Genomic DNA, 18,679 nt, shown 5'->3' on the forward strand with positions numbered 1-18,679 from the left:
AAGCAAAGCCACTATAAATGCCAACTGGGAGACAGACACAGATGTCTGGGCATTTGGTAACACCAAGACATAAAAACCAACTCTTAATGACAAAATGTTCTCTGAGCAGAGAACACAAATTTAAAATACTTATGCTAAATAGTGGTTCTTAACCCAGAAGATTTAAGGGTCCTAGAGGATCCATAGAGAGCTTAAGGAGGTGTGTGTGTAACCCTGAAATTAGATTCAAAATGTTGTGTACATGTGCCATCTGTACATTTCAGTGGCCTAGTGTGTGTGTGTGTGTGTGTGTGTGTGTGTGTGTGAGGGGTGTGTGTGTGTGTCCACTGCTTTCGTGGGTTCTCAAAGGGGCAGGGGACTCCAGGTAGCCTGAGAACATCATGTATGAAGTGTCAGTATACTTAGACCTGATCCCACAGGGGCTCTCCACTCTAAGGACTGATGGTATTTGTCATTGTGCTGGACTCCCTTCTGCCACTTGGGGGACTTGGTGCAGACTCTGCAGGGCAAGAACGTGGCCTAAGTGCAGGACTCCTTGCTGGATCCTCTAAGAACATTAACACAGCTTATGAACTGATGGATGCCAAAGAGGTTGACAAAGCCTCTTCTTTGGAAATAAAATGCTCTGGGGAGCAGCATGTGGGACTCTGGCCTCTGTGGAGCCAACTGCACTGAAGTCCACGAGGGCCTCTAGGTCAGTGTTTCTCCAAGGAAGGCCTGTGGCCCACTGGTAGGTTATGAACTGATAGAACAAATGGAAGTTCTTTCTTTGCTGTTTCACCACTGAACAAGTTATATTTCCACAGACTTTCATTTTTACGTATGCCTAGGAAGTTCTTATCAAGAAGGTCACTAAATCTTGCTGGAATTTGGTATTTATAGAGCTCTTGGGAACACTGTGAATTTCACCATTCATACAAACAAGCCGATAGTGGGAATTAATGCAACCTTTGGAAAAGATACTTTGCCATCAATCTGGTCTTATTGGTTGTGGTTTTCTAGCATTAGTCGTATTTTGAGCTCATTGTTCCCCTGAAACCAGACTTTAAAGTGTGTAGGTTCTATAATTCAGATACAAAGCATATATACCTTTATAGTAAATGCATTTGTAATTCTTTTTGCTTTTATAATGGACACTTCTCTAGTAATGCACTGTCTGTGGGTTTGTTCCATTTAACTAACCTATATATATATTTGGAACACAGACATAATGAAGTAGATTTGTTTTATAATAAAAAATCATGCAAATAGTAAGTTCCTATGCAACTAGTTTATTGTTTGCTCTTCTCTTGTTGATTACCACCTATTTTTTTCTCCAAGAAAAGTGGAGACAAAAATAGATACACAGCCCACAGAACTTCTGGGGTGACTGAATGAACTACAGATTAAGCAGTGGTTTCCCAGCTGTGGTCCTCTGACCAGTGGCATCAGCCTTGCCTGGTAACTTGTTAGAAATACAGATTCTCTGGGCTCACTCCAGACTTATGAATCAGAAATTCAAAAGGGGGTGATTGTAGTATATACAAAAGCTTGGGAAACACGGCCCTAGAGCTTTGCTGAGTGCATCCGGGCACCCCATGAGAGCTTGTTAGAAATGCACAATCTTGACTACTCCCTAGAGCTATTGAATCAGAACATGCATTTGGTCAAGATGTCCAGGCCATGTATATGCACACAAGGCTGGAGGAACACCCCTCAGCCCCATGTGCCTGACCAGGCCCGGTCCAGCAGCTCTGCTTCACTTAAGCAGGCAAAGGCACACACATGGTATGGAAATTGGGGCTCTCACTAGATGCTGCTCAACTTTATCTGGGGCTTCCCCTGGGGACTCTGCAGCAGACAAGCTTGTCTTCCTCCTGTCCCACAAATCTCTAAGAATTGCAATAACTTCACTGATGACAAAGGACATTCATAAGGGAACCTGAGAGTATCATCAACTCACCTCTTTTTTACAGATCCCTGAAGCCACCAAGCTTGATGGAGCATCTCCTCTCACAATGGATTTCAGTTTTAGTGCCTTACAGAACAGAGATCTCTTTTAAAGTTTGTTATCAGACAGGAAAATAACAGCAGGTTCAACAGTTGTGATTTGCAAGAAGTTTTAAATAAAACAGGAGTAATTTTAGACTAAAGTTTTAGGTTCCCACACTTCCCTCTCACTGCAGCCAAGGAATGCTGCCAGCTGAATACGGTGAAGCCCTAATGACAATGTCCTAGCCCAAATGACCCCAAATGCCTATCATTTCAACTAATTGATATCTCAGTGCAGTGATTCCTACCCCAGGAAATGGAAAACTTGATGAGGCGAAATCTCTGAAAGCAGAGTCAGAGTGCCTTTAAACAAAGGACCCACATGGGAGAGCTCCTGTCACAATGTACCTGTTTGGGGCAAGTTACTTTTGCCCTTAAGCTTTCCTAGGTCACCCTGCTTTGTTCTCTCCTTTGGGTCAGAACCTTTAGCTGCAGCTGACAGCTCTTCTCCTCCTCTGTGTTGTGACAAGGGATCAGGATAGAAAGCTGTGTCACCTCCCAGAACTGAGACATATGGACGTCACGTGGGAGTGACACAAAGTGGCAATGATTTCCTCCAAAATCTGGAATAAGATGCTAAGTGGGAGCCTCCTAACTTTGAGGATTGCTTCCAGCCAGCGGAGTGGGAACTCAGGTCCACAGGGACGCCACCCTTCTGCACTTATTGCTGCCAGGGAGGAGGAGGAGGAGTTCAACATGCTTTTCCTATGTGGGCTTCTCACTCTTCAGAAAGTCCCCAGGAGGCAGGCAAATGGTATGTGCTCCCTTGACAAGAGGGAGCCCAGCCTGGGCCTTGTGGTCTCTTGCTTTGAGGTAGTGGCACTCCCTCTTCTGCAGAAGGCTTTGCTTCCACTCATACCCACAGAGAACCACGCCTATGTGGTTATCAAAAATCTTTTTTTGGGGGGGGGGTTTATCAAAAATCTTAATCGTGGTTTCCACAGTAATCCTGAGTGAAATTATAGAGCTCCCACAGGAGTACACAGGCATGAAATTCTTTGCAGGCAGGCCATCTGGTATGCATGGGGCTCATGACTGCACATCTTGCCAAAGAGGTTTCAGAATAAAACCCACCTGCCCTATTCTAACAAACTCTGCCTGGCGGGCCTCCTCTTTCTTCCGTGCGGACTTGGGTGATTCTGGTAAGACGTCACTAAAAGATCGTCTATTAAGCATGTTCTGAAAAAGAAAAACAAGTTATGAATTCCAAAAATCGTTGTCAAGTCTCATCCTTTGGCTTCTCCTTAACTAAATACAGACCTCTTTGTCCAAATGTTATTTTACTCCCACTTACTCCATAAGCATTTACGGAGCATCACTTAAATGCTGGGGTCTGTGCTAGATGCTAGGGGTAGAAGATCAACAGGTGGATAGCCAGTGCTGCATAATGGCTGAGAGCACAGCCTTTGAAATCAAGCACACCAGCAGCTCCAGGGCTTACTAGCTTCCAACAGTGTGATAGGGCCACACTATCACACAGCTCCAGGGATGCTGTTCTCCTAGAGTGACACCCTGGTACAAGGCAGGTGGAAGTCTATGTGAATGGTACCCCTGGAGCTGTGCAACTCTGTGGCCCTCTTGGTAACTTAGGACAAGTGTGTTAATTTCAGAGTTTCAGCATCTTTATGTTGCTAATACCTGTCTCCTAGGCATGTTATGAAGGCTACATGAGGAAGTGCGTGTAAGGTGCTGGGCACAGTGCTTAGGCACATACTCCATAAATGTTTGTTCTCTTCCAGCATATAGTCAGAGAATGGGAATGCTCATTCAGGCAGCAAGTACTGACTGTGCACCCACTAGTCTGGCAGATGTGGGGGTGTGATACACAGTCTCTGACCTTATTGGGCACAGTCTAATGGGGGAGACAGAACTGAGGAACTGATACATGATTGGCACATGGGAGAATGAAGGGGAAGTACATACAGTATCTGAGAGCATCTAACAGGGGGACATGGCTTCAACTGGGGGTTGGGGGAAAGCTGGCCTCAGGCATCCATGCTTCAGCTGGGACCTGAGGGGGGCATGGTGTCCTCACCTTGGAACCCTCTCTGCACCTCTACCTGACTTTAGGGGGGAAAAAAGGAATCGACAGATTAGTGATTATGGCTTGCTCATTAGCATCTTGGGGTTAGTTTGGCCTAATCCCTGTGAGTAGCTAGGGTATACTGGCCAGCCAGAAGTCAAGGGGTGCCTATAAAATGGTGGTGGTCACTGTACCCAAGGGAAAGGACCACACGAGCAGCAGCTCACCTTGATATTCTTCATCTCCCCACATAAGCACCTGAAACCCAATGCCTCATTTATTTACAAGCATCACTGGCAGTGCGTTTTGCTGGAGTTTATGAATGCAAGGAGTCTACAGGAATCTCCCCAATTATTCTGTACTTCCCTGTTAAAGGCAGGAAATACTTCTGAACAGCAATGCTTTTATGTGCATAGTGAGCCCATGGCACCTGGTGATCTCACACCAAGTATAGAGGCCTCTGAGGAACATGGGTGCCCCTAAAGACACCAAGGTGGTGCTGGGTCTCATCAGTGTGGAGATACCGTCAGCCTAGGGATTGTCTGGCACAAAGCAAATTTGCAGTAAATGTAAATGTTTATCTCAGTGTCTGTAGATGGAGCTAGCCAGTCAATCTCCAGAAATCCTTAAAAAGCTCCTGGTCTCTCTCCAAAATCCCCACTCTTGTCTGTCCACCAGCCCTATGGCACTGGTAATGTTGAGTAGTACCACCAAGGACAGTCACCCCAAAAAAGCACCCTCCAATGCTCCAGAAATTACTGACTGACACCATGGTGCCAAGCCTGCACCTCCATTTCCACAGGCCTATGATCTCTGAAAATCACTTTCCTGTGTATGGACATTTAACACTCTCTCGTGGTAACAATGAAAGAACAAATGTCAGCCATCTGGCCACAGTCTGGTGTTGACAGCAAGGATCGAGACAACTCCTTCGCCATTTGAACTGGGACTCATTGCTAGGACTTGTGTTCTCAACTCAAACCCATGAGAAGGAAAGAAGACCATGGACCCAGGGTTACCTTATGCAAGTCTGGCATCAAATCCTGGTATAAAGATCGAATCAACATATCCAGAGTACGTCGACGTTTCTGGGCAAATGTTGGGGTTTCCAAAGTGGCTTTTTCACCATTAATTACTAAAATAAATCAAGTTACAAAGTGAGTTACAAAAATTAACATGCTATTGAAGAATGTCCTTCTCAAAGAAACTCCTCAAAATGAATGCCACCCACTTTCCCAATACTGGTATTACCATTGGCGCTACCCTTCCTTCAAGGAAGATTGCTTAAAACCTCTCTAAATTTCTCTATACAAATCCATAGTCCATAGGTATGTCTGTCTTCCTTTTCCTGTTGGACTGCAAGCTTCCTGAGCAGAGGGTATATCTAATTACTTGAAGACCTAGTACCCACCAGACATGCCCCTATCTACTCTTTCTCCCTTCCCTTCCCTTCCCTTCCCTTCCCTTCCCTTCCCTTCCCTTCCCTTCCCTTCCCTTCCCTTCCCTCCCCTCCCCTCCCCTCCCCTCCCTTCCCCTCCCCTCCCCTCCCTTCCCCTTTCGCCTTCCCTTCCCTTTCCTTCCACCCATCCACCTAAACACATCCCTCTAATACATGGGCCAAAACACCAGGATGCCTGTCAACAGGATCAAATATATATTCACTACATTTTGTTAAGAAAAATAACAATTGCCTAACAGAGTACTGGGATTCTTACTCTAATGGAAGTTTCTTCTGGAAAAAAAAAAAAAAACCCTGGTGGTTAGTGTATTATAGATACTGCAGACTAAGAGTCAGTAAAGTGGAACATCCAGTTCCACATCAGAGCACAGAATAGGAAATGTGCAATAAGGGGGTTTGGAGCTTGAAGTCAAGACAGTTATGGGTTTGAACCCCAGCTATGCTGCCATATTCTTAAGTAAATTATTTAGCTTCTCGGGGCCTTATTTTTCTACTCTGTAAAACGGATGTAGCCATACTTCCTTATAGGGTCATTGTAAGAATTTAAATGATATAATACATATAAAGAGTTGACATGATAGTAGGCATATCAAACTGAATAAATATTAACTGTTATTTTTCTCATTGGAAGGGCCAAAGGATGGAGAGTGTTCACAGACTGAAAAATGAAGTTCTTGGGCCCATGCACCTCCTGGATAGGATCTGAGCGCTGGGGGCAAGCTGGGCTTGTTTGTGCCAAGACATCTCTTAAGGAATTTACACTGCATATGTTGTTTTTTTTAAGTTTTTAAACCCAAACTTAAAAACTTTATTTGAGAGAGAGACAGCATGAACAGGGGAGAGAGAGGAATAGGCTCCCTGCTGGGGAGAGCCAATGCTTTGGTGCTCAATCCCAGGACCCCGAGATCATGACCTGAGCTGAAGGCAGGCACTTAACCAACTGACCCATCCAGATGCCCCTAATCTGCATATGTTTAAAAGACATGCCCACTATTTACTGTAATCCTGTGACTGGGAATTTTTTGTTTGAGAATATTACTCAACCATTAGAAACGACAAATACCCACCATTTGCTTTGATGTGGATGGAACAGGAGGGTGTTATGCTGAGTGAAATAAGTCAATCGGAAAAGGACAGGCATTATATGGTCTCATTAATTTGGGGAATATAAAAATTAGTGAAAGGGAATAAAGGGAAAGGAGAGAGGATGAGTGAAAATATCAGTGAGAGTGACAAAACATGAGGGACACCTAACTCTGGGAAATGAACAAGGAGTAGTGGAAGGGGAGGTGGGCGGGGGGTTGGGGTGACAGGGTGATGAGCACTGAGGGGGGCACTTGGCAGGATGAGCACTGGGTGTTATGATAAATGTTGGCAAATTGAACTCCAATAAAAAAAAAAGAGTATTTTTTCCTTTGTACTCCAGAAAAAAAAAAATCCATTTTAAATGACCTGTTTCAGCCAAATAAGGGGAAAAAGTAAGAAATTTTGTCAAAATGCCACTTCCTGTTATCTTGGAGTTTCCCATCTGGCCTTCTTCCTCTCTCCTGCTTCATTCACTTTGAATTCAGAGACTTCAGATCCCTTGGCTTCTACCTTTTCTCTCAGTCCATCAACCCCTCCCGATCCTTCCTGCCTCCACAATCCATTCTTTCAATAACCCCCTTCACAGCCCAGAGCCTGAGTTCTTCCACTGTATTGACTGCATGTCTTCAATTATAGATCAAGCATTTGCTTCATTCCACCCAAGTGTCCAAGGGGGCTGCTCAGTCACTCTGTTGACTGGCTCCATTTGAATCAGCAGATACACCAATAATCTGGGTTCTTAGGTTGCTGAGTCATCTCTGATCATTATTCAAGGGCTCCATGCCTGCAGTGGCCCCATCCCTGCTATATATAGGCACTCTGCAAAGATGGCTTACCTCCTACCCCCTGCTTCCAACAGCCTCCTCATTTCTAGCTGCTGAACCCATTCTCTGCTGCTGACTCTTTGTTTCAGGTCTGTCTCTTGCTCTCTATCTGATCTTCTGGACTAGAAACACATGGACCCCCATTTTAAGACTCAGGCAAGTTCATATATAATTTCAGATTTCTGTCTTTGTTTGGAATATCTGGCAGCACTGGGCACATGCTCCTGAGTGGAGTTTGCAAGCTCAACTTGCAGCTATAATAACCGAGGGCTATTCTGGGGAAGGATGAGCTCTTGTGGTTAAGATGGGGGCTCAGGGTCAGGTATTTGGGTATTATTGGTGGAGCTGAAATGTATACTCACCAGCTAGTAAAGCCTGGATGGTCTGGTTTCCATATCATATCCATATTCTGTCAGTCTGTCTTCTCCCCTCCCCACCCCTCACACATATACACACTCGCTAACAACTCCCTTTTCCCTAAGTACATACCCACATAACCATCCTTTGTCCTGCCTGCTTCCCACTCTCTGACAAAGACACAGATACACACATAGCCAGAGATTCAGAAATGGCTATATGAGAACCCTGGGCAGCAAGGCACATTTGAGGCCCCTTATACTGTGAGCAAGGGAGTGTAGATAAACTTCAAGGCAGGTGGACAGCATGGTAGATACAGATTAGGACACAGGAGAAGATCTATATAACACTACCAGAAAACTGAATGTTTCACATGAAGAATTAACAGAATGTGGAATGGGACCAATGCTTAAACAATGAGATTTCTCTTATACAGCATCCTCAGAGAACCTGAAGAAATATATTCTGATGTAGAACAAGTTGCAAAAAAATTCAAAATAGAAACTTACACTTCACTAGCAAAAAGTCCCTGAATTCCTGGTGGTCTGTAAACACCGGTGGGGATGGCAAGGGGGGGCCAAAGAGTGGTACACTTTCTTCTGAAAATATTTTCAGCCTATATAAAGAACATTTCAGAATTATTTGTTTTTTCTTCAAAGACTGCTATGATCTTACATTCGTTCAGTTGCATATGTGGTATGTCAAGAATAGTCATTCCATAGAAGGAGTGCTGTCTCTGAGCTGCCAGAGGTTTAGCCACTGTGCAGCTCTCCCATGTGCTTTAGGGAAGAGGTCAAGCCTTTCTGCATCCTTAGTGGTCCAACCTACCAAGCCGTTGGCAAGGTCAAGAACACTAGGAATAATAGCAAAGGCCACCATTGAGTATCCCATGCATACGAGGCAGCATACTTGGTATTTTAAGACATAGCATCAACCAATTCTCATCAACCTGCCAAGGTAGTAGCATTATATTCTGTGCTACAGATGCAGCCTGTGACTCTGAGAAGATAAACACTTTTTTTTCAAAACCACAAAGTTAGTAAGTGATAGACCTGAGATTCCACCCAGATCTATTTAGGTCAAAGTTCACACTTTTTTCACAACATCATGATATCCTTTTAACAGATTAATTTTTGAGGACAGAGGGATAAGTGGACCAGGACATAGCTTAGGAAATGGGGTACTCTGGTCAAGATCAAACATACCAAATTTGTGCCCATTTTAGAGTATAATAAAATTCCAAACTCACCCTGAACTTTGGGTTTATTACATACAGCAATACTATATGGAACAAGCTTTTCCCAAAGATGATGGCCTTGAAGAAAGTTCTGGTGGGTGAGGACACTTGTATCATATCAATCACCAATATATGTATCAAGAGTCATCAAAAGAGTGCCAAATTAACAAGTAAACATGAGAATTAGAACAAGCAACCAAGAGAAAGTCATCACCTACCTGTAATTGTCATTTTGTTGATCATACCTCACTAAGGCAAAAATATCTGTGGTGATGGTTAAGGAAATTAATCAACAACTCCAATGCTCACTGTCAATAGCTTATGCCTTGAAATCTCTTATGCAGAATCATCCTAGACCTGTACTTTTGGCTCACTCGTAGGTTGAGATGGTGCCTTGACTTCTTTAAAAGAGACAGCTCAAGAAGACAAAGGTCAACCTCTGTGTGCTCATCCTTTGGGGAAAGAGTTTAGTCTCTCGATCCATCAGAAAAGCAATATAAATATATCTATTATGCAACTAAGCAGCCAACAAAACAAAAAGATCAATTCTTTTGCTTGGAAATAGAAAATATCCCAATACGAAACTAGACATACATTTCCTCTCACCCATTTTGAAAATAAAAGCAATTTAAATGTTTCCACTACATACCTTCCTTCTCCTTCTGGCTTTGATAGACAAAACAAACCAAAACAAACCAATGCAGTTGATGGCAACCTCTCAGCAGAATCTACTTTGCTTGTGTCAGGTGTGTTGAATCTAAAATGGTACCAAACCATGGTTAGCTCTCTTTTTTCTAGTCCTCCTCCACCCCTGCCAGCTCCCACCCTCAGCTACCCACTGCAAGGGCTAAAAGGCCATCAGTCCCTCAAAGTGTTTCCATTCCTGGACTCAAAGGAAAGATTCTGCATCAACTTTCTGCTGTCCCTTTCCAGAAATAAATGTGTCAAGGCCCAAATCTAAAAGTTACAACTAAAGGAAATTCTAAAAATAATGACTGCCTCTTGGTTGCTTAAAGAGCCACCTGCTTTGCCTCTCTGCATGGTACCTGGAGAAAACTTCTGTTTTACAAGAAGAAAAGGGGAAAGAGCTACCCTAAATCCCAGGGAATGGAGAAATAGATCACTTAATGAGCAAGGATGCGAGCAAAAACAATTATTATTCAAGTGTAGATACATACATGTTTTCTTCCCTGCTCTCATGGAAGAAATCTGGCCATTCCCCACTTTTAAAAACTTGCATGCTATATTGTTAGGTTACAATGAATAAGCCAAAGCATGCAAAGCAATCTACTTCCAGGTGTGACAGGTCACAATGGTCCTGTCTCTCAACATTTTTACTGGAGTCTGCAGGGAACATGAAGAGCTAGACCAGAGTTTATTCTGAAAATGCCTATTAGCTGCCTTTTATCTACAATATACAACCTGTAGAGGTACCACCTTTGGGACTCACTGTTGTGGCCCATGATCCAAAGCAACAGGGCCATGATGGCATCTGTTGGGTGGCCAACCTTATGGCCTGTGCCTGTCTGAGCTGAGCTTGGACATTATAGAGAATTTCAGCAGGACTCTTCCAGCAGTATGAGCTAAACAGGGATTTGAAGAAGCAGAGGGAAAAGTGAATAAAAATATGATTAATTCCATCATTTCTTAAATTTCAAGCAGTAATGCAGTAGTGATCACCAGGGTTTAGAATCAACAAAGAAACATTACCTGAGGAAAGGAAAGATATTCTAGAAGCTAAGAATTCTCTGGGAATGAATCCATCTATTATTCCAATGGATGGAGAAAGATGAGGGCAGAAAACCCCAAGGGAAAAACCCAGAGTAGTGGCTCTAAAAATCTGGTGATGCAAAACAACCACGACAAGCAAGTCAACTGTCAGGTTTGTTTTGAGGGTCACTTTAGTCTCATGAGGCTGACCAATAGCTTGCTAAACTTGTTCACAAAGGTCCAGGATACGTGTAAAGTGGGAGCGGATCATGGAAGGCTTAAAGGCAGGAGAAGGCTCCTCTCCCTCCTGGAACACAATGGTGACGATGTCATTTCCAATGTGGCGCTTCCTCTCCACCTGGATGGAAGCATAAGTAACATCACCAAGGAGGTCATCCATACATGGCAGATTCACAAGGTTCAAAACACTAATGTAATGTGTCAAACCACAATGATCACAGAACCCCGCACTTCCGCCATCTTTGACTTTTTGCCTCCCGTGTTCTACCAGTCCAGCCTCCAGGCTCTCCTATACATCTCCTCTGCTCCCTGCCCAATGCAGATCTGCATCTCCTCTTGTCTCCCCTTCTGTGGCAGCCTCCTAACTAGCCTCCTTGCCTCCAACATCTTGATTTTGCTGCTCTGATTGTGTCCACGTTTGCTTCTACTTCGTCTCCCTAGACCGGCATTCAAGGCCCTCAGACAAGAGGCAGTACATCAGAATTTCCTGGGGGTGGGGCTCAAACATGTAGATATTTATAAATGCCTTAGCTAGTTCTGAAAGATGTACCTGATGAGGAAAATGGGCTTACTTAATCTGACCTCAGCTGATCTTTCAAAATGATCTCTTAGATCTATTGTAAGCAAATTTTCTTCTGTAAAGGGCCAGGTAGTAAATATTTTCAGTTTTGTAGCTCATGTTGTCGGTTTACAATCAATGGCTCTGCTGTTGTAGTATAAAAGCTGCTATAGGCGACACATAAATGGGTAGGCATGGCTGGTGTTTCAATAACACTTTATTTAACAAAATAGGCAGTATATGAGATTTATCCCATGCTCCATTGTTTGCCAACCCCATTCTAGACCTTTGCTTAATTGGCCAAACAGAATGATTCACTATTTGTGGATCTCCAGTGTTTCCTGTTCTACACTGTAAGCTCCTGGAGAACAGGATCCCTGTTGGATTCATATTATTGTTCCCTTTTTGCAAATGCAGAAATGAAGGTTTGGAGAGTTCTAATAATTTAAATTCAACTTAATTCAGTAAGTCATTATTTTGGCATTGATTTCTTGGCTGTGACATGGAAAGCACACTCAACAAAAGGAAAAAAATGAGATAAATTGGACTATATCAAGATTGAAAGCTTTTGCGCATTAAAGGATACCACCGACAAAAGGCAGCCCACAGAATGGAGGAAATATTTGCAAACTGTATATCTGATAAGGGATTATATCCAGAATATATAAAGAACTCCTGCAACTCAACAAGTCAAATAACTTGATTAAAAAATGGGCACAGGTGTTGAATAAACATTTCTCCAAAGGTGATGTGATAAACACATGAGAAGATGCTCCATATCGCTGATCAAAACCACAATGAGCTGCCACTTCACACCCATTAGGAGAACTATTACAAAACAAAACAAAACAAAAAAAAACAAAATAAAACAAAACACACCAAAAAACCCCCCCCACTAATAATAACAAGTGCTGTTGGGGATGTGGAGAAAGTAAAACCCTGGAGCACTGCTGGTAGGAATACAGAATGGGGCAGCTGCTGTGGAGAGTTGCATGCTGGCTTTCCAAACACTAAAACATGGGATTACCACATGACCCAGCGATTCCTCTGAGATAAGAAAGGCTGCAGGAGAGTAAGGCTTCAGTCCTGGACATGTTAGATTTGAGGCATATCTTCCAGGAGGGTATTGAGAAGAAGGCTGCACAGCTGAGTCTGGACTTCTGCAGGGAGGTCTGGCTGGACATGTAAAGTTGGGTGTTGCTGGCATATAAAAGCTCTCTAAAGCCCTGAGACTGGGGGAGATCATTGAGCGAGTGAATGAGAGTAGCAGAGGAGACAAGAGGCAAGAGCAGTGTCCTGGGCCAGGCAAAGCTCCCCATGCACCCAAGATCACAGTGCTAGTTCTTGGCAGAGCTAGGACTGGGTCTAGATGGGCTGCTTGCATCTGGTACTTGATGCTGTCCTCAGGGCCCGGGACTGGGAGACCAGGCAGTGTTAGTGGTGCGGGCCAACACAGGGTGTTAGGAGGAAGGTGAGGTCCCAGAGAGGCAAATATCAATACTTGCCCCCCATTAAAGTTTGGTTCAGTGACAGAGGAGAGAGGTGGAAGTCATGGAAATACTGGAGCCTACAAACTCTATGAGAATTGGTTTCTTTATGTCAGATTTGGGATACAGCTCAGACGGTCCCACTTGTGTTCTCGATGTTAGGAGGTCCAAAGATTTTATGATCCAGGCTGGCCTTCGCCTTTTCGTCTGTTATGTTGAGTCCTCAAGGTACAGAGAGAAGCTCATAGTCAGGGTTCCTTCTCTGCTCTGCCATGATGGGGTGCACTGAAGGCTCACTAGCATCCTGTGTTTGTCTCTCTTCCCACCTACATGATCTTCCCGGTGATAGAGACAAGTTTTTCTTTTTCTCCTATCTACTGATGCCGGGCAGGTGGAGGACCCAAGTGCTACCCACTGAGACAACCAAGATGTTAAAGACACCAGGGTCCATCTGGGGACATTTCAGTGCTGCTGGCCTTAACATACGAACAGCCTCTCAAAGAGATAAGGTTAAAGACCTCTGAGTTGGGCAAAGGTTGAGCTGTCACATTCTTTCCTTCTGTCTCTCTAGCTAATGCCCCTAATCTGTCATGAGACATGGGCAGTTTTGGTGATTGTACAGGGCTGAAAAGGTTGGAGTGGGAGGAGAAGGAAGATTGCAAAACACTTCCGTGGAGGTTCTGTGATATTATTGTTGAGCTGTAAGAGATCAATACAATTCATGATGACTGGGAAGGCCAGCCCGGCCCCTCTTCTACACAAGATCCTCAGGTCCTAAGGGATTTAGCTCTGACAGTAATTTAGGCTCCCTTAATCATGCAAAGGAAGATGCCTTGAAGAAAGTGACAGCCACTAAGCAGTCTTCCTGGGCCAGGACACTTCCTGTTTCCATCTGACTTTTCCCAGAGTGAGCCCTCTAAAACCAGAACAAGGTTAAAACCTCCAGTGGGTCTCCAATGCCTGTGGGACAAATCCACCAACTCCTTACTCCAGGCTGGAAACCATCCAATGGTATCAGCCCTTCCTGCCCCCCACCTTGGCCCCCCACCACATTCCTGAAGCACCTTATTATCTCACGACTGGAATACCACATTTTAGCCCACTGGTCTGCCTTGTGTCTTTCCCTCTTATCGCAGTTTGTTGAAATAAGATTTATATGTGCTCAGAAAAAAGCCTTCTTAGCCCATCACATACCCTGTCGAGATTCCTGTTTCTCACAAATCTTTGCTGACCAGTTGTCCATTCATGTTTGTGATATTTATTCATATAGATGCCTTCAGTGTATAAAAAAGGGATAAGATGCTAATAAAAGTTAAGTGGACTCCCCCAAATCCTTCAAAAGCCAGCAGCATATGTCTTTGTTGGGTCTAAATTCCCACAAGTTGGAAATTCTTCTCCTGGAAATGGCCAGTCTCTGGGGTGAGGATTGTCTCAGGGATTTTTTCCCCTAACATGGCACAGCACGTGCAGACACCCGGTGTTAACCTCCTGTGTTAACCTGAAACATGCTTGCCAACAATCCTGGGTAGCTTTTGATGAGATACCAGGCACATGGAGAGAAGACACAGAGAAAAGGCAATGTCCATGCAAAAACAGTTTCTTGAATCTATAAAACCATACTCATGTGTGCAAATACACAGACATGTATGTGCACTATTATCTCTGATCCTTTATTTAAGGGGACAGCATCAATGAGGGTAGTTCTTCTCAAGGCTTGTTGACAGTTCAAATATACAGGCTGTAAATAACATCTCTACATTGGTACCTGGGGTCCAGCTCATATATTAACATACACAGTTTCTAATGCTATGAAACCAGAGCGATGATGCTTTCTCCACACTGAGGTCACTATTTGATGGTTTGTGTGTTCTCAAAGAGCCTGTGTTCACACATACCTGCTGTTTGTTCTCTTTGGAATATGGCAACATGGTGGAAACGTGGAACATGATCTCATGCCCTTGGTATACAGTATAAACTGAATGTACCCCTGTGGTATCATCTGTAAGATATAAACATGCATTTAGTAGGCACAGAGAATTCTGAGACCCTAAGGAAATAGTCATTATTTGGAGGCTAGGGAATATAGCATACAGTTAATACATTCCCAAAGATCATTCTGGATTATCCAACCGAGTGGAACCAACAGCATGGCTCACTCTCCAACTGATACAAGGCTCCTGCCCATGTGGAGAGCCCTCTTCCTCCTCACTCTAAGCTCACTAGCTGTCTGATTCATGTAGAAGTCTGAGCTAAAAAGGAGAAGGAGCTATATAATTCCTTGCCTTCCAGTTACTGCTGGTATACAGGACAAAATTAACACAAGACAATGTACAAATAATTACTACATCTGTAAAACAAAGCACGTACTCTCACTGGCAGATGTTATAGTGGCTGAAAGCATGGGCTTTGGAGTTAGGCAGACCTGGGTTCAAGTTCTCAGCTATGTTCCTTTTTTTTTTTTTTTTTTAAGTTTTTATTTATCCATTCGAGAGAGAGAGAGAAAGAGAGGCAGAGACACAGGCAGAGGGAGAAGCAGGCTTCATGCAGGAAGCCCGATGTGGAACTCGATGCTGGGTCTCTGGGGTCACGCCCTGGGCTAAAGGCAGGTGCTAAACCGCTGAGCCATCCAGGCGTCACAGCTATGTTCCTTTTGACGAGTCACCTCAACTTTCTTGGAGCATCAGTTTCTTAATTTGAAAATGGGGATAAAATTGGTATCTAACCCATAGGGATGCTTACAAGATTATAGTTGTCAAGTGCTTGGTACAGTGCCTAGCCATAGCAAGGGTCAGCAATGGGGGGTTGTGACCATGACAGAGAAGCTGGGTATTGGCAATGGGGCTGGTGACCTTGCTACCCTTGCAGGTTTACCAGGAGCTCTTGCACCTTGTTGAACTGTTCCCCACACAGCAGCCAGGAAGTTTGGCTTGAAGGGGCAATATCATCCCACCACACCTCTACTTAAAACCCATTTGTGATATCCTGTTCCATTTACCATAAAATCCAAAATTATTCATGTCAACTCAAACTCATGGGATCATACCCTCCTCTTCTCCAGCTCATCTGCCATAAAGATGTTCTCTTAGTTTCTAGAACATATCAGGGTCTTTCCTGACTCAAGGACTTCACAAATGTTCTCTTGCTTAGAATTCTCTTCTCCCCTCAAGACTCCAGTTACTCCTCCTCATTCCCTTGGGGAAGCCTTCTCTCATTCCCCAGGTTAGACAAAATGCCCCCATGGCACTCTGTACTTTTTCTTCTTTGTTTCTTCCAGTACTTTACTGAGGTATTTGGTAATTCCCTGTTTGATGTCTGTGTTACCCACTAGACTAGAAGCTCCTAGAAAGGCAGGGACCATATTGGTTTATCCACTGCTACATTCCTGGAGCCTCACACAGCCCTGGCACACAGAGGCGCTCAGCAGTAAGTATTCGTAGGCAGACCATGGTCTGCCACACCAAGGGACTGTGAGGGCTGACTTAGTCTTATGAAACTTAGTGGAGCCCCCAAATGTGTCCAGCCATCCTGTGTCAGACTGGGTGTGAAGCCCTTCTTATCCTCTCCAGTCCATCCCTTCCCTCATTTTGGGTATAAATTCAAGTCAGATCAGACTGGCTGATAGGAGTCACACAAATGACAAGAGAAGAGATCAGGAAGCGAGCTTACTTTTGGTGTCCAGACCGCCACGGTAGCCTGTCCAGCCCTTTAGGGTGATTTTGTCACCCAGAAGATTCAAAAATTTTTGAAAAGCGTCACTTCCAATTTCTGTAGGAAGAGGTAAAGTAGGAAGAAAGTACAGAATCAGCATATCTTCATTTTCTAACTATACACTGAAATCACTTGAACATAAACTAGGCTCTGTAGATGTGTGCAGCAGACAAACAGAACACAGAGGTCACACTTTCTTCTTGGGAGACCACACAGTAGTTTCCACGATTCCAAGGAAAGGACAGCCACAGAATCAGACTGACCGACCTTCCCACTGCCAGTCTGGGATCACAAGGGTTTAGTATTGTAGAAATGAAAACACTGTCACTGCTTCCATTAATAATGAACAGGTATCTAACATGAAAAGTGCTAAAGAACAGGACAATGACATCATTTTATCATTCTCCCAACCACAAAAATCCAAGAACAACCTTCCTTTGCTCTTGGGACTATGATGTAGAACCAAATTCTTCACCTCCCATGTCACTTTCTGGTTAGACTCCCTCTTGGGCACTGCTGCCTGGCATAAGTTCGGTGACCAATAAATATTTGTCAAATAAATGAAACTGGGCAACAACTGCCCTACAAAGTTTACTCGAAAACTTACTCTAAAATTTCATAAAACAACTGGCTGTTTCTTTGTATTAAAGACTCAACAGGTAAGGTCAGTTTGGATTGTCAAAACCATGGCAAGGCAGAACAGGGTCTTGGCACAAATTAGTGGGTACTTACCATTGCTGAGCATCTCATCATCTGTGAGCTGCCCATCTTTGGCAAAGAGAACCCCAAACTTGAAATTCACAGAGCCCTTACAATAAGACAACAAAAGGTGTTGAATGTAACTTTATCATCAGAACACATACAGTTATGAGATGTGCTGTTCATTCCTTCAGTGACCAGGATGGATACTTGGGGCATTACTTCCTCTCTTCCATCTCCACTTTGACCAGTATCAACATCCTTTCTTTCTATAAGTTTTTATACCTTACAGTGGAAACTCAGTTTTTAGGTGAGTTAATTCATTTGTAACTTCATTACTAATGGCTTTTGCATGATGCCAGGTCCATTCTGTGGTGAAACATCACTCAAATAGCCAGTGGGAGCTCACAGGACCAGTGCTATGTTCTGATCAGTTAACGCAGGAGGGCTCAACATAATTCAAAACTGAACGCAACAATCTTAGGCTGATATCGTGTGGGCTCTTAGGAACAGAAATGGAAAATGTAGGCAATTTATTCTATAAAGGCTCGTTTTCCCCATTTCTTAAAGATATTTAATCCTAAAATGTTACAAAACAGATGTGTGGGGGAGAAGGAAGGAAATCAGGAAGTAGCTAGTACAAACGTTCAGTCTACGACCGTCGACTTTAAACACTAGATTAAAATCAGATCCTGGGACACCTGGGTTGCTCAGTGGTTGAGTGTCTGCCTTTGGCTCAGGTCGTGATCCCGGGGTCCTGGGATCGAGTCCTGCATCAGGCTCCCTGTGGGGAGCCTGCTTCTCCCTCTGCCTGTGTCTCTGTCTCTCTCTCTCATTAGTAAATAAATAAAAAATCTTTTTAAAAAATCAGATCCAGTGGGAACAATAAATGCCAAATGCAAGATATCAGTTTCAATAGGAAGAGAGAGGAAGGAAATCAGGTGCCTCAACAGTACTTAGAATATTTTTTTCCTTAAGTTGGATAACCCGTTTATAGGTCTTCATATTATTCTCCATTTTCTTGTATATCTGAAATATTTCATAATAACATAAAATCTGAGGTTGAAGAGAATCAACTTTTGGAAGGTTGTTTGAACTCCTCCCACCTAGATAAGGGAGTTCTTGGTGGTCAATTAAGGGGTAGGCTAGGAACAAAGGTGTTTAAAACCTCGGCCAGGGACACCTGGGTGGCTCAATGGTTGAGTGCCTGCCTTCAGCTCAGGGCGTGATCCTGGGGCCTGGGGATTGAATCCTGCATT

The 18,679-nt window shown here is 43.8% G+C and overlaps 1 protein-coding gene and 1 long non-coding RNA gene across 5 annotated transcripts in view; both read right to left on the reverse strand.

Annotated features, from left to right (window-relative positions):
* Positions 1 to 18,679, reverse strand: part of GARNL3 (GTPase activating Rap/RanGAP domain like 3) — a 146,532-nt gene that overhangs the window by 31,470 nt on the left and 96,383 nt on the right. For all 4 annotated transcript variants that reach the window (XM_025475197.3, XM_025475196.3, XM_025475202.3 and 1 more), the window contains 9 exons: positions 17,454 to 17,529; positions 16,680 to 16,778; positions 14,909 to 15,012; positions 10,977 to 11,085; positions 9,236 to 9,281; positions 8,290 to 8,396; positions 5,074 to 5,189; positions 3,106 to 3,210; positions 1,943 to 2,017 (listed from right to left, as the gene is read on the reverse strand). In XM_025475197.3, coding sequence (XP_025330982.1) covers positions 1,943 to 2,017; positions 3,106 to 3,210; positions 5,074 to 5,189; positions 8,290 to 8,396; positions 9,236 to 9,281; positions 10,977 to 11,085; positions 14,909 to 15,012; positions 16,680 to 16,778; positions 17,454 to 17,529 — 837 coding nt within the window. The remainder of the gene's footprint in view (positions 1 to 1,942; positions 2,018 to 3,105; positions 3,211 to 5,073; positions 5,190 to 8,289; positions 8,397 to 9,235; positions 9,282 to 10,976; positions 11,086 to 14,908; positions 15,013 to 16,679; positions 16,779 to 17,453; positions 17,530 to 18,679) is intronic.
* On the reverse strand, positions 9,288 to 10,970 carry LOC112677237 (uncharacterized). Its single transcript, XR_003146939.2, has 3 exons — positions 10,728 to 10,970; positions 10,455 to 10,600; positions 9,288 to 9,774 (listed from the first exon to the last, which is right to left on the reverse strand). It is a non-coding gene; the product is annotated as an uncharacterized LOC112677237 (long non-coding RNA).

The sequence above is a fragment of the Canis lupus genome, chromosome 9 (genome assembly GCF_003254725.2).
Source record: "Canis lupus dingo isolate Sandy chromosome 9, ASM325472v2, whole genome shotgun sequence".
NCBI classification, from domain to species: domain Eukaryota; kingdom Metazoa; phylum Chordata; class Mammalia; order Carnivora; family Canidae; genus Canis; species Canis lupus.